The 12,284-nt window shown below is 36.3% G+C and overlaps 1 protein-coding gene across 3 annotated transcripts; it reads right to left on the bottom strand.

Annotated features, from left to right (window-relative positions):
- Positions 1-21: 21 nt before the first annotated feature.
- Positions 22-11,989, bottom strand: LOC135674079 (protein STRUBBELIG-RECEPTOR FAMILY 6-like). Of its 3 annotated transcripts, XM_065183526.1 has the most exons (17): positions 11,881-11,989; positions 11,627-11,739; positions 10,629-10,761; positions 10,475-10,546; positions 10,334-10,405; positions 10,187-10,258; positions 10,034-10,105; positions 9,558-9,629; positions 9,404-9,469; positions 9,256-9,321; positions 8,863-9,167; positions 6,132-6,409; positions 4,474-4,745; positions 2,489-2,624; positions 957-1,093; positions 606-762; positions 22-437 (listed from the first exon to the last, which is right to left on the bottom strand). In XM_065183526.1, the coding sequence occupies exons 2-17, from the start codon at positions 11,730-11,732 to the stop codon at positions 291-293; spliced, it is 2,163 nt and encodes a 720-aa protein (XP_065039598.1). In that variant the 5' UTR covers positions 11,733-11,739; positions 11,881-11,989; the 3' UTR covers positions 22-290. The 3 variants fall into 3 exon arrangements, with proteins under 3 accessions (XP_065039598.1, XP_065039599.1, XP_065039600.1); XM_065183527.1 differs by lacking the exon at positions 11,881-11,989 and having other exon boundaries at positions 10,629-10,714; positions 11,627-11,740; XM_065183528.1 differs by lacking the exons at positions 11,627-11,739; positions 11,881-11,989 and adding an exon at positions 11,402-11,504.
- Between the last annotated feature and the right edge of the window lie 295 nt (positions 11,990-12,284).

Below are 12,284 nucleotides of genomic sequence, written 5' to 3'. Positions count from 1 at the left end.
TCAATCTGAATTATATTCAAGTTATTTGGGATCATGGATGAAACCATTCAAGAAAGCATCTGCATTTTGCTTGAATTCCTGAAGGGAGATCAGTCTTTTCCCCTCATCAAAATTGAGAAAAAAGAAGAAAAATAGAACGGTACAAGGACGAAGTTTTGATTCAATATCCTTGCCACTGGTGGAATCAAACCATCATGTCTTTGCCTCAGTGCAGAAGGAAGGTGATGTGCCCACAGCTGACATCGGTACGAGTAACATGTAAGAGGAGATGGGAAGCTGCATCCCTGGAATTAGAGCATGTAATCATCTGGTTCATCAGCTCGGCTCGTCTCCTGCATCTCCCCACCTACCATTCTCTTGCTCATGTTAGCCCTCTGAACCAGGCGGACTAGGGCTTGCACGACCTCTGACATGGGTGGCCGGAACTCGGGCTCAGGCTGTTGACAGCAACAATGGTTATTGATTCCTAGATTTCTAGTGGGAACAAACGAGTAACACATAATGCAGCAAAGTGTTATCGTGCAGTTTGGGTTCACAGAGGCAGATGCATGAGATTTTGCATGGACAGAGGCCGAGAGCAAATCACGAGGGATGAAGGGTTTAACCTGGACACACAGGGCTATAACATCAGCAAACCGAGACAGCGATTTTGCTGGGTATAGCCCCTTGAGGACTGGATCAACCATCCTATCCAGTGCATCAATGTCATGGAGCTGGGGAGTTGCCCACTGAACCAGTGACTGCTCTGGCCTCGGTCTTGAGCTGCAAAAAAGTTTGCCACAAATCAGACCATCAACATGAACAATGAAACCATCGCTGAAGTATCCAAAGAGAATGCATTTATCATATGGCAGGAATTTAGATATAGTAATAATGTTAATTGAGGCTTATAACATAAGAAACTTAGTGCTTAGATGCCGTTTCTGAATCAACTTCTATCAGATTAACAGAAGTACCTGTCAAAAGGTTTCCGCCCAGTCAAAAGTTCAAGCATAACAATGCCAAAGTTGTACACGTCACTCTTCAAAGTATACTGGCCAGACATGGAAACTTCAGGTGGATCATATCCGGATGCCATATTCTGATCTGATGCCTGTAGAAATCATCAAGACAAACTGTAGCACTTTAATAGGCAAATTGTTGGTTTAAAAATATTTACCCATACAAAAATCCTTAAGTAAATGTCATTATACTACTCACCAGTCATTATGATAATGTTCACTTAGAAGCTGTAAAATCCATTGATTTAGCCACTCAGGAATATACAGCTCTTAATGTTTGGTTCTGTAGTAAAGCAAAATACTAAATCTCGAGTCTGGAATTCCAAAGCAATTTATCTAGGTTGAAATCTGCCTAATTCTTTGTTTTGATTTAGCATAGAACTAATGTCATTCACTATTCTATCTGTTTGAGTTATGTTTGACTTGTAAAAAGGAAAACATATCTATCATTGATCTCAAATTGTTGCTATAACAACTTTTATGTGTTTCTTAAACTACCTAGCATATCCCTTAACTCCTAGTTACTGATATTATGTATCCTCAGATCCAGTAAACACACCCACCACCCTCCTTGCCAATCAAAGAGAAACAAGGTATTAAAAAGATTCTCCCACTGATTCAAGTCCTAGTCACATCTTTTATTCAGTTTACAACTTTAGATCACTAATTATTGTATCTAACATAGATTACCATGGTAGCATCATGACTATCATCTTGCAGCTAGGCTCTATGTTTTTCTTCCATCAGTTAGATATCATAAGTCCAAATAATTGACACCATCTCATTCTTCTCCTTTCACCCAAAAGTTAGATATCTGATCTCAACCCCACATGCCTAATGCTGCAATCGAACGTCATCAAACAGATGTCTCTTTATCAACACAACTTAGGTTCGCTCTCCACTGGCCCTATCAGCTAATACTTTTTCATGTTGTCCTTGTGTCAAGCTCTTGTTTGTTTTCTGCATATTCCCCAGCTAGGCTATTTCAATCCTCTGAATGTCTACTGCCTAAGGCAAACAAACTTACTGAAATACTGTGCAAACTCAAGAAGTAAAAGACTCATTAGCCACAAATCACTCTCTTCATTCTATGAATAACTAGTTGCAGTAAAGAGATTTCTCCCCTCCCTTTCTCTGTTCTTCCCCTTCACTATCAGCCTCCTACAAACAGGATGACTTTTATTAGTTACTAGGGACACTAGTACAATTTTCTTCATAATGAATATGGTAAAACGTGTATCAATGGCAAATGACATAGATTTGATCAAATGAACATAGAACGTAGGAATGGATTCTCTCCGGGAAAATGTCAAAGCAAAAAGACATTTAATTAAGACTCTTTCTTGTAAAACATGCATAATTTCAAGACAAATATTAGGAAAATATATTCCATATATATTTAAGACCAAACTTCAGCATTGTAATTCCACTACTTAACCTTGTAAAAACTAATTCAAAGCAGACAAGTTTATCACGTTATGCTTCACCTGGAATTCTGCATCAGGTACAAGGCTTTCCAACCCACAATCCGAAAGGTGTGGGTTGAGATCCACATCTAATAAGATATTGGAAGACTTGAAATTTTTGTGGACAAGAGATGGTGAGCAAACCTCATGGAGATACCTGCAAACCTCATTTGAAAATTTGACAGTAATTTAAGAGGAAAATAAAGGCAAAAAGATACTTCAATTAGGTGCTGAAGGAAATAAGAACCAACAAAAAGAAGCATCATAAATTATAGGAATTATCGAGTAAAACTTTTAATAGAAATTTTCATTTTGCACCATGTTTTTTGTGAAATTATGATTCAAACCCTCCCTTGCAGTGCACACCGTCTTGTCTCATATAATTATATCCTGCACCCTTGGCCAACAGGAAGTGGTCACCCAAAATGTTTCCTTTGACCCTCAGGATCTGTTTGTTGGCAATATATTAAGAAAAATCCCTACTTCCATAATAACACATAGCTTGTTCTCTTTTATCAGATTTACATTTCTCATTTCCCCTTGCCATTTTTTCTCCTGTCTTCAGCCTCTCACCTCTGCTCCACACTCCACTTTTTGGGAGTAGCTTGCCTTACCCGCTTCCTCTCTCTCTCTCTCTCATCCAGCATCTATGTTTGCATATTAAAAGACACAACTGCTCTTATTTCAGCATTCATGCAGGAAGGTATTTTCTGTAATACATAAGTCACAAAAGGTGTTTCTCAAACTTTTACTTTACCACTAACCAATAAACTAATATTTTCATCAATTGGTTGCTCAGGGTATTTCAACTCATGAAATATTACATAAGTTTTTGAAAGAAATGCTAATGACAAGGTATAGAATGTACTGAAGTGATTGTATAAATTGTAATTTTATTAAAGCATAGCTGTGAAATGAAAATTTCTCAAATTTTAATAGAAATAATCTAGGTGTTTGGACAACCTATTTTCAAGGCAATTGGGATGGTGGTTTGGTTGGGTGGCGGAGGGAAAAAAAGGCAAAATGGCATAACTTGTGAATAATATTCATGAACTAAAACATAAATAGTTCATAAAATTTATAAGTTGTGTGTATATATTGAGAGAAATATGAGTTCATTTTGTTTGAATAATATATGTTTACTATAAAATCATTTCACACGGACTAATTGGAGATTCCATAAGTATTAGAGAACTATAATTTGTGGAGATGATGACAATTAAAAGTTTGTAGGACTTATCACTTAAATTCAAGGACTAATCCTATAGAATGTGCTCCATCATGACTGGTCATTCATACTCATGTTAGTTTTAAAAAAATGGTTGTGGTACAAGAACATCCTACCGAAAACAACCACAAATGTAATATGAGTTTCAAGATACTACTTCCAATACAAATCCCCAAGCTAATATAACATAATTCAATCCCAATTCTCAAGATAATATCACCCTGACAAGGATAATATGCACACATGACAAATAAAATCTGACCGAGAAGCTTCACACTTGTTAAGATGATTGATTGTTATATTCAAACATAAAGTTCACTAGTCAATGAAAATAATTTCTAACAAGATATGTTGTGGTAGAAACAGCTAAGTTGTTCAATTTTATGACCAGTCGTTCGTGAGATATTACTCACTGGACAAGATTAATGTGTCATGTAAGCCATATTAGGTCTGAAAAAGCTACAAAGGGAAGATAGTCCAAACATGTACATGAATTGCTTATGAAGACCTAAAAAGCACATAAAAGAAAAAAAGTAGCACCATATGCTTGTGAGTCAGAATAATGTTGATGAGAAATGAGATAATTGATTTTATTTATGACAACATCAAGATCTATCTGTGCAGGGATTTTCTCAAAATAACACTTGCAGTAAGCCTGAAGCAAGACTAGCAATAATTTCTTGACCAAATGGCAACTATGCTGCACTCATTGTTTTGTTTTCTGCCAATAAATTTCAGGTCAAGCAGAAAAAGGCTTCAAAACCATACTTTCACTTACTCTAATGCTCGTGCAGTACCAAGGGCTATCTTGATACGGGCAGTCCAACTCAGTGGCTTGCTGTATTCATCTGAGAGGTGAAGCAGATCATGTAATGGACCATTCTTGTAATATTCATATACCAGCAAATGTTGTCTATACTCAGAGCAATAGCCTACAAGTTCTCTCAAATTTGGGTGATGCAGATTAGATATATTCGAGACCAGCTCAATGAAGTCATCTGATGACTGGTGAGGAAGAGCTGAAGAGTTTATTTTCTTCACAGCCATAACCTGCAGAATAATAAGCATTTTATATTTTAGTTCCTTTGTTCCTAAGGATGGCAACTAGTAAACATGGTCTCATTAGAGAGTAAAAAACATTAATCAAGAAAAAGTTATGAAGTATATATATTTTACAGAAATGAGGAGTTTGACTCCAAAGATTCTTTTTCAGTTTACATGGATAGAAGTTGTTCCAGAAACTTCATATTGAAAAAACAAAGAAATATAGCTCTGGTAAATGAAGTACATTCAATGCTTGTAACTAGGGAAATAAGATTTCGATAATCTGGATTATTATGCTAACAACAGCATTTCTGTTGCAGTGGATGAGTTGAAATGCTTCTTTGTTGAAGCACGTGCAATGAATCTCTTCTTTCTTGTGCACAAGGAATTGTATGTTGCATTCGTATTTTACAAGTAAATTAAGTTAACATAAGACTGATCAGCATTATTGGGCCTGCTATTATCAGTAATCCTGCTAAAAGTGAACATTATAATGGTGATTGCTTTTTAGATACACTATGTTCCCAACTTGTCATTCTAGATATTTCTGCTAGATGGTTCTGGTTGACAAATGTAGTTTACATGCTTTGAGGTTGTCTCCTTAATCAAATTACAAATTTCTTCAGCCATCCAACAGAACTTGGTTCTTCTGCTGACAACTGATGCTTTTCAATAATATGATTGACCTTAAAGGATAAAACATGATTTTTCATCTCTCGAGTTTGTCTTTATGGCCAAGAGAAATAGATGCCTAACATTAAATGAGTATGTTATTCAAATTGACCCGCAGGTGAAAATGAAATGTGTTTATCTTTCCTATGTAAGTTTTCCAATAACGTGTGGGAGAAATTGCTAGTTTTTAATAGCTTCGGTTTCTGATATGCAACAAGTTCTCTAGCACAAAGTATCAAAGGCAGAAATATATTGCAAGGTATGCAGTGATTTATTACGACTGCGTATTATGGTCTGAATACAATTCTAGATTGTTTTCCAGGCTATTTTGTGATGAAGAAGCCATCTGAAAATTGTAAATACTGATAAGAGACAATTTCGAGGGCTTTCTGCATGATAGGAACTGCCAGCTGCTTTGTGGATCCAGTTGGAAGTTGGTTTTCTGTTTTCCAATAATTGAACTTGTTTTCTTGTTTCATAACTTTTGGCTTCTCAAAGGTAGTTGAGAATTGTAGTGATTATAGTTGTCTGTGGTTTAAATAAGTTGGGGTTTGGTTCAAGTCCTATAACCAGGAGACATTGTGCATTGTTTATGCTGTTCTGTTTTGGCAAGGAACAAAATCACTTGTGAAAAGTTAAAAAGAATGTGTGCTTCAGACTACAGATCAGAAGTTTATTGAGAAAGGATAACACAAAGATCTGGTTTGAAGCAAAAGATACCTTTCCATCACTAAATTGTGCCTTGTAAACACGACCAAAAAGGCCTTCACCTACAAGATTATCTATGTTGAAGCTGTCTGTACCAATCTGCAAATCTGCTACGGAATAAACAGTCACTGCTATTGCTGTTGTATTATCCTTCTTCACAACAGGCTTGTTTGAGAAATCATCTTCACCCAGTGATTTGTGCCTTTCTATCGGTGGAGGTTTAAGGGTTATGGGAGCTAGTGGCGAGAATGTCACTGTATCTGTAGAGGATGTCTGGATTGTCTTCATCCCTACAGAAGATCATTCACATGATAAGCAAAATAACAATATGAATATGAACCAGAAAATCAAGTTACAGTACCTAAAGTGAGAAAATGAGGGACATAAATTTGTGTAGAAAGTATATTACAAATTGGGTGGACTAATTTAAAGAGACTGGCAGGTTGCATTGTTGTTGTTTCAATGGCAATGAGTCCACGACAGTTGGAACTTTGTTATGAGTTATTCGTTTAAGAATGGACATCTACATCAGTTTTACACGGTGTCCACTTGTCTATCTAAACTCTTAATATGAATAACTCTGATAGACACTTGGAAAAAAAATGGTCAAAAAAATAAAACCAAAAATGGTTTGATGTTTTTCTTAAAGAAAGTAGACTTTCTTTTTGTCAATTTTAAACACATTGGAATTTCTTGATTAATACTAGATAGACTGAACTAGGTTAAAATTACATCTTTTGCAACATTCGGATTGGCCTGATTTCAGCTTTTTGCTGCATTGGAGAGGCATCATGTGGGCGTACTAGGTGCACGAGGCTCTTGTGGATCTTGGGAGGGTCAATGTACACATCTTACCAATATTTATCCAAATATAAAGAGGCTATTTTCATGACTCGAAACTTGATCTCTTAGGTCGCAAAGGAGCAACCCCAGTCTCCCTGCTATGGATAGGCATCATGTATCTCATTAAAGTCTATGATGACATGAAGCTTACAGATATGATACACAGATTGCACTTATGTAGGACTTGTGTATTATACTAACATGACAGATATCTATTACATTCATGTGCATTAGGGGGGGAATGATTGTGTTTACTCATTCAATTTAGGATCATATGTCATGTCATCACCACTAAGAACCAAAGTCATAATGAAGTTAGTTTTTAAAATCATATACCCATTTTTTTAATTTTATCACTAAAATACCTAAATTAGACCTGTCATATAAAATAAAATTCAAGAACCAGGCAATTTTAGTCCTGAAGGCTAAACTCCTTTTGTTCAAAATAGTCCCTGTAGTGTACATTACTTTATTAGGCACTATTAGTCCTTGATAATAAATGGTTTCTTATGCCAAGGCAGTGGCCTTTACGGTATAGGGACTAATTGTGTCTAATGCCGTGGATACAAGGGTTAAAATGAACAAAGTTAAAGTAGGGTTTAAGTTGATAAAATTCAGGGAACACTGCAGTCATTACACCTCTATATTTGAATTATACTTCTTGCCATAGAGAGTCAGATTCGCCGAAGCAGGTTTTAGATTTTCAACATGCGTCCAGGTGAATTGACCTAATGACAGTTACCTGGCGTGTATACTTATATGAGGAGCTTTTATGAAAATATAAGAGCTATCTAATTCCTTTTACTCAGCAGCCTTTGTGTTTTGCAGTATAGAACACAAAGGACCGCATGAAATTTGAGAAAGAAGATGTTCCAATGAAGTGAGAAAGGAAGCATATAGTGTCCAAATTGTGTCCTATAAAAATGCTTATTCAAAAGGACAACCAACATGAAAAGGCAAACAAAAACTTTTGTTTGGTATAATAGCTAGGAGGTTGTATTCCTATGATGTATTTTCTCTGTAATTTCTATGCCGCTTATTAATAGTTTACTCTTCTTCTGAAATACTTTGCACAATGAGAAATTGACCATCTATATAAACTAGTGTAGCCTCACAATAAATGAGGCCACATTTACTTGGAAAAAGAAAAAGAAAATTAAGCACTACAAAAATGACTAATCAACAACAGAGTAGAAAGTTCCATAAACAGTTATATTGGCAAAAAAAAAAGAAATCCTAACCTCCATAACTTAATAATCACCAAAATGCTTGCCAAAAGTAAAGATATACTCAGAGTAACCTCAATTTAAAAAAAACGCAAATTAGATCCAGTAATATATACTGTTAAAACCCCAATCCCTTCAAAGCCTCAGTTTAGTGATCATTCAGATAAAAATTTCAGACCTTGTATGTTCAGAGAAATTATCAAGTTCTAAGTAGCTTAATTCTTGTTGAAATTACTTGATCATATAGTCATTCAGAGGCCCAATGTAGGCCAGTGTTTGGTCCAATCACAGATTCACAGGCCATGCCACAACAATATGCATAGGCATATTTCAACCTGTGTAATATATGATAGGATTAGAGATTAGTCTAAAGAAGTCCTTGTTTCTTAAATTTTAAGGAAAATGCTCCTTCACATCTGTGCTTGCCTGTGGTAGCATGAGATCTTGCAAAATTTTCCACTTAGTTAATTGCTGCATTTAACCAAAACCAAGAAATGGATAGCAGCGACTGAATGGATGGGGATGGGACAGAAGAACACATCCTCGAGTGGGAAACTGGAGCAGTATGAAGGCAACTGTTGGGTGAAGGTAGGCTGGCAGATTGCATGCCCCCATTTGTTAAAATGGAAAAGTAGAATTTTCCAGATATTATGCATGTAGAAACAACTAATTACCTTTAGCATCATCTGAAGCATGAGGGGCAAAAGGCTGATCCTTTTTTAGAACATTTTCCCTCGAAGATTTTCGTAATTTCTTCCTCATAAAAAAGAATGCAATTATTCCGCCTATGACCAAAATAGATATAATAATTCCTGCTGTTGTCCCGGCACCAATATTAAAGTTATTCCCACCTCCACCGCCTGATGATTGGTTACTTCCATCAGATTGTTGGCCTGGGTTGCTTTTTCGGCCTGGTGGAGGAGATCTATAAGGTGACGGTGGAGGTGCGGGTGATGAGCTCCATGAGTTACCATCAGTACTGCAAATTAAGATAAATATAAGATCCATATATTGTGACTCACATGGTCATCAGGCAGTTCATGTCACAGAAGCCATTAAATGCTCACCGAAGATTATTTATCTTTTTTAACCGATCAGGAATCCATCCGGTGAAGAGGTTATTTGCCACATTTCTAAAAGCAAGAACATGTAAATCAACTAACATAAACTACAGAAACTATTTTTTATAAAACATAGTGAAATGTATACACTTACAAATCTTGAAGGGGAAGATTCGCAAGGACATCTATCTGGCCTGTAAACTGGTTGTTCTCCAAATACCTATATAAAATTAATGAATGATACATCTGTACTGTTTTCAGAATGAAATTTAATCAAGTTTATTGGATTTAACATTTATTCAACATACAAGGTTGTCAAACTTGATAGGTTGTTAAAGCTCTGTGGAAGTTCACTAGTAAGTTGATTGAAGGACAAGTCCCTGCAATATAAAGTTGTCATTCTTTAAGTGCAACGAAAGCAGATATTCACTTGAATAAAGTCAAGCTGACAACCTAGTGATTCGCTTATAAGTACCTAGAAGAGAATTCTATCTGACAAAATGGATAAATTAGCAATAATGATTTCAAACTCTTGGTGAAATAATCATGTTACTGTGTTCAATCATTTCATAGATGAACAAATCTATTCCATGATTTGTAAGTCAATTTAAATGTGTGACATGATAAACCTTACAGAAGTTTAAATGTGTCAAACATATTGTTACAGAAAATAGCATTCTATCAAACAATAGAATGATGATTAGATTATTTTATTGTATGAAGCGAGTGGTCGTCAAGCAGACACTAAGTAACATAATGACAAAATAGTACAGTTTACACTTACATTGTTGTGAGATTAGAAAGGCTTCCAAACATATCACTCAGGTTTCCTTGTAGTTGATTATGAGCAAGATTTCTACATCAATTGGCACTTTGTTTAGATTGATAGCATCATGGTCAATAGTACAGAAAATAATGGGATTAAACTGCCACTCACAGATACTTAAGTGTCACCATCTGGAAGATTGAATAAGGTATATTTGCACCAAATTGGTTACCTCCAAAGTTTCTGCAAAGTTTATCCACATGAAGGTCACACAGAAGCATGCAAACAGTTAAAACTATCCCCACTTGCGTCACTTACAAACTCTGGAGGTTTGGTGGAAGGTTATAAGGTATTGGGTCTCCACCTCCAAGATTATTATTGCTCATGTCACTGCATTTTAACATCAGGGGATTAGATCCAAAATATAAAATATGATATGAATGGTTTCATCCAACTCACAGCTCAGCTAGCGAAGACATGCTTGCCAAATTATAGCCAGGTGTCCCAGCAAGTTCCAACCCTGACAATTTGCTGATATAGTCCACAAGGGTGACAAAAACCATCAGATAAAGCAACAACTCCAAACATAAATTTCATTTGAACAGAACCTCACATTGCTGTAACAGCGGAGCCTGTGCATGTAACACCCAGCCATGAATCCCCACAGGGATCACCACCACTTGGAACCCAACCTGTTAGCTGAGATGGCGAATTTAGGCTGGTAAAAAGGATGTTGAGAGAAGAAGCTGCACATGGAACATAATAACAAAATAAAAAAATAAAAAATCAGCACTGAATCTATTTAAGCTTAAAGTTCATAAGTTGCCATGAAGTCAGACAAGTGCATGCCAATAATTACACTCAGAGGCCATCGCTTCATTATGAAAAAAGAGTTAAAATTGGAAACGAAATGTCTGCAACTTAGCTAAGCTTGGTCAAAAATCCACCACGAAGAATCTGATGAAGATGCAATATAAGTCAACATCCTATTTATATTTCTCTTGATAGCATGCTCAAATATAGATCATCTAGCAAAGGGAAGATTTACTAGAAAGTATACGTATTATATCCCTAAACGGACGAACAAGAAAAGAAGCCATTTATCCTTGTTTAGAAATGAGTCTTTTCCCTTTTCGGCCAAGGTTCGATCCTTCCTTCAAATCCAACCAAAATTGTTTTTTTCCCCAGTATTCTCTCCACCAAAACCAAAACTTTCATCTTTTTTCCTTAGAAAACAACAATATGGACTAAACTATTCTTCAAATCCCGGAAACCCAAGAATGTTTATAAAGATCAAGAGCATGAATTTTAGCCCGTTAAACACCAGAAGATAACGACTCAACGACCAGAAACAACTTGCGAAATTCTCACCCTGTTTCTCTATACCTCAAAAAAGATTATTATTTTTTTCCTCAAGAAAACTCTTTCTTCACCGAAAAGCAAAAAAGACAGCTGCTGAAGAAATCTAAAACCATTCACCATCAGTCTAAAGGCAATAAAAAGGATCGAGAACATCTAACTAAAGAAGTCCTTTTCCTCAACAGAGAGACTTCTTTTCACCAAAGAGAAAAGAAAAAGGAAAGCTGCTGAAGAATCTCCGGAACCACTCACCATCAGTCTCGTCCGTGATGCCACCGACACCACCTGGATCCCCGGCCAAAATGCAGGCCAAAAGAACCCCAGTCACCACCACACCATTCCCCCTCTCCTTCGCCATTCACCACCTACAGGCCAAAACAAGTTAGCACATTGTTTACTCGAAGTTGCATATTGGGGAGGGGGGGAGAGGAGGGGAAGGGGAACTATCGAGGAATGATGGGATGAAATGAAATGATTAAAGAAGGAAAGAGGGACTCGTCTTTTACTGTTAGCCGGGAAGAGGGGAAACCTTTTTGCCGCTCGTGTCGATAGAGAGAGCAAGGAGAAAGTGACCCCTCTTCACACTCAGTGTCGGTGAGCGGACTTGGGGTGGGCGAGGGTGATCCGTTGTCGTGTACGAGGCTACCGGTGTTGTTCGACATGTCAAAGCTAATTCAACTAGCTGATAAATATCGGATTCTCAAATTGAATTCTGATCTGATTGCCGCTGAATTATCCGATGGTCTCAAATCGTACTCGTGTTTCCAAATAATAAATTTTTTTTTTAATCTTTCGGAAAAAATTAAATTATATTTTCACCGATTATCTTTATAAATTTTTTTAATAAGGAATAAATATATGAAATAAATATTATATAAAATAATAATTTAATAATATTATATTATTATTA

Source organism: Musa acuminata, chromosome BXJ1-5 (assembly GCF_036884655.1).
Source record: "Musa acuminata AAA Group cultivar baxijiao chromosome BXJ1-5, Cavendish_Baxijiao_AAA, whole genome shotgun sequence".
Classification (NCBI taxonomy): Eukaryota; Viridiplantae; Streptophyta; class Magnoliopsida; order Zingiberales; family Musaceae; genus Musa; species Musa acuminata.
The sequence above is the reverse complement of the archived record's forward strand: the minus strand, read 5'-3'. Positions and strand labels throughout refer to the sequence as shown.

Excerpts from the sequence above, each read along its gene's own strand:
- LOC135674079 (XM_065183526.1), bottom strand. The coding sequence starts at position 11,732 with ATGGCGAAGGAGAGGGGGAATGGTGTGGTGGTGACTGGGGTTCTTTTG. Across the intron at positions 10,106-10,186 it reads ATGGTGACACTTAAGTATCT|AAATCTTGCTCATAATCAAC; the intron begins GTGAGTGGCAGT and ends CAATTGATGTAG. Across the intron at positions 1,094-2,488 it reads TACCTGATGCAGAATTCCAG|GCATCAGATCAGAATATGGC; the intron begins GTGAAGCATAAC and ends TGATTTCTACAG.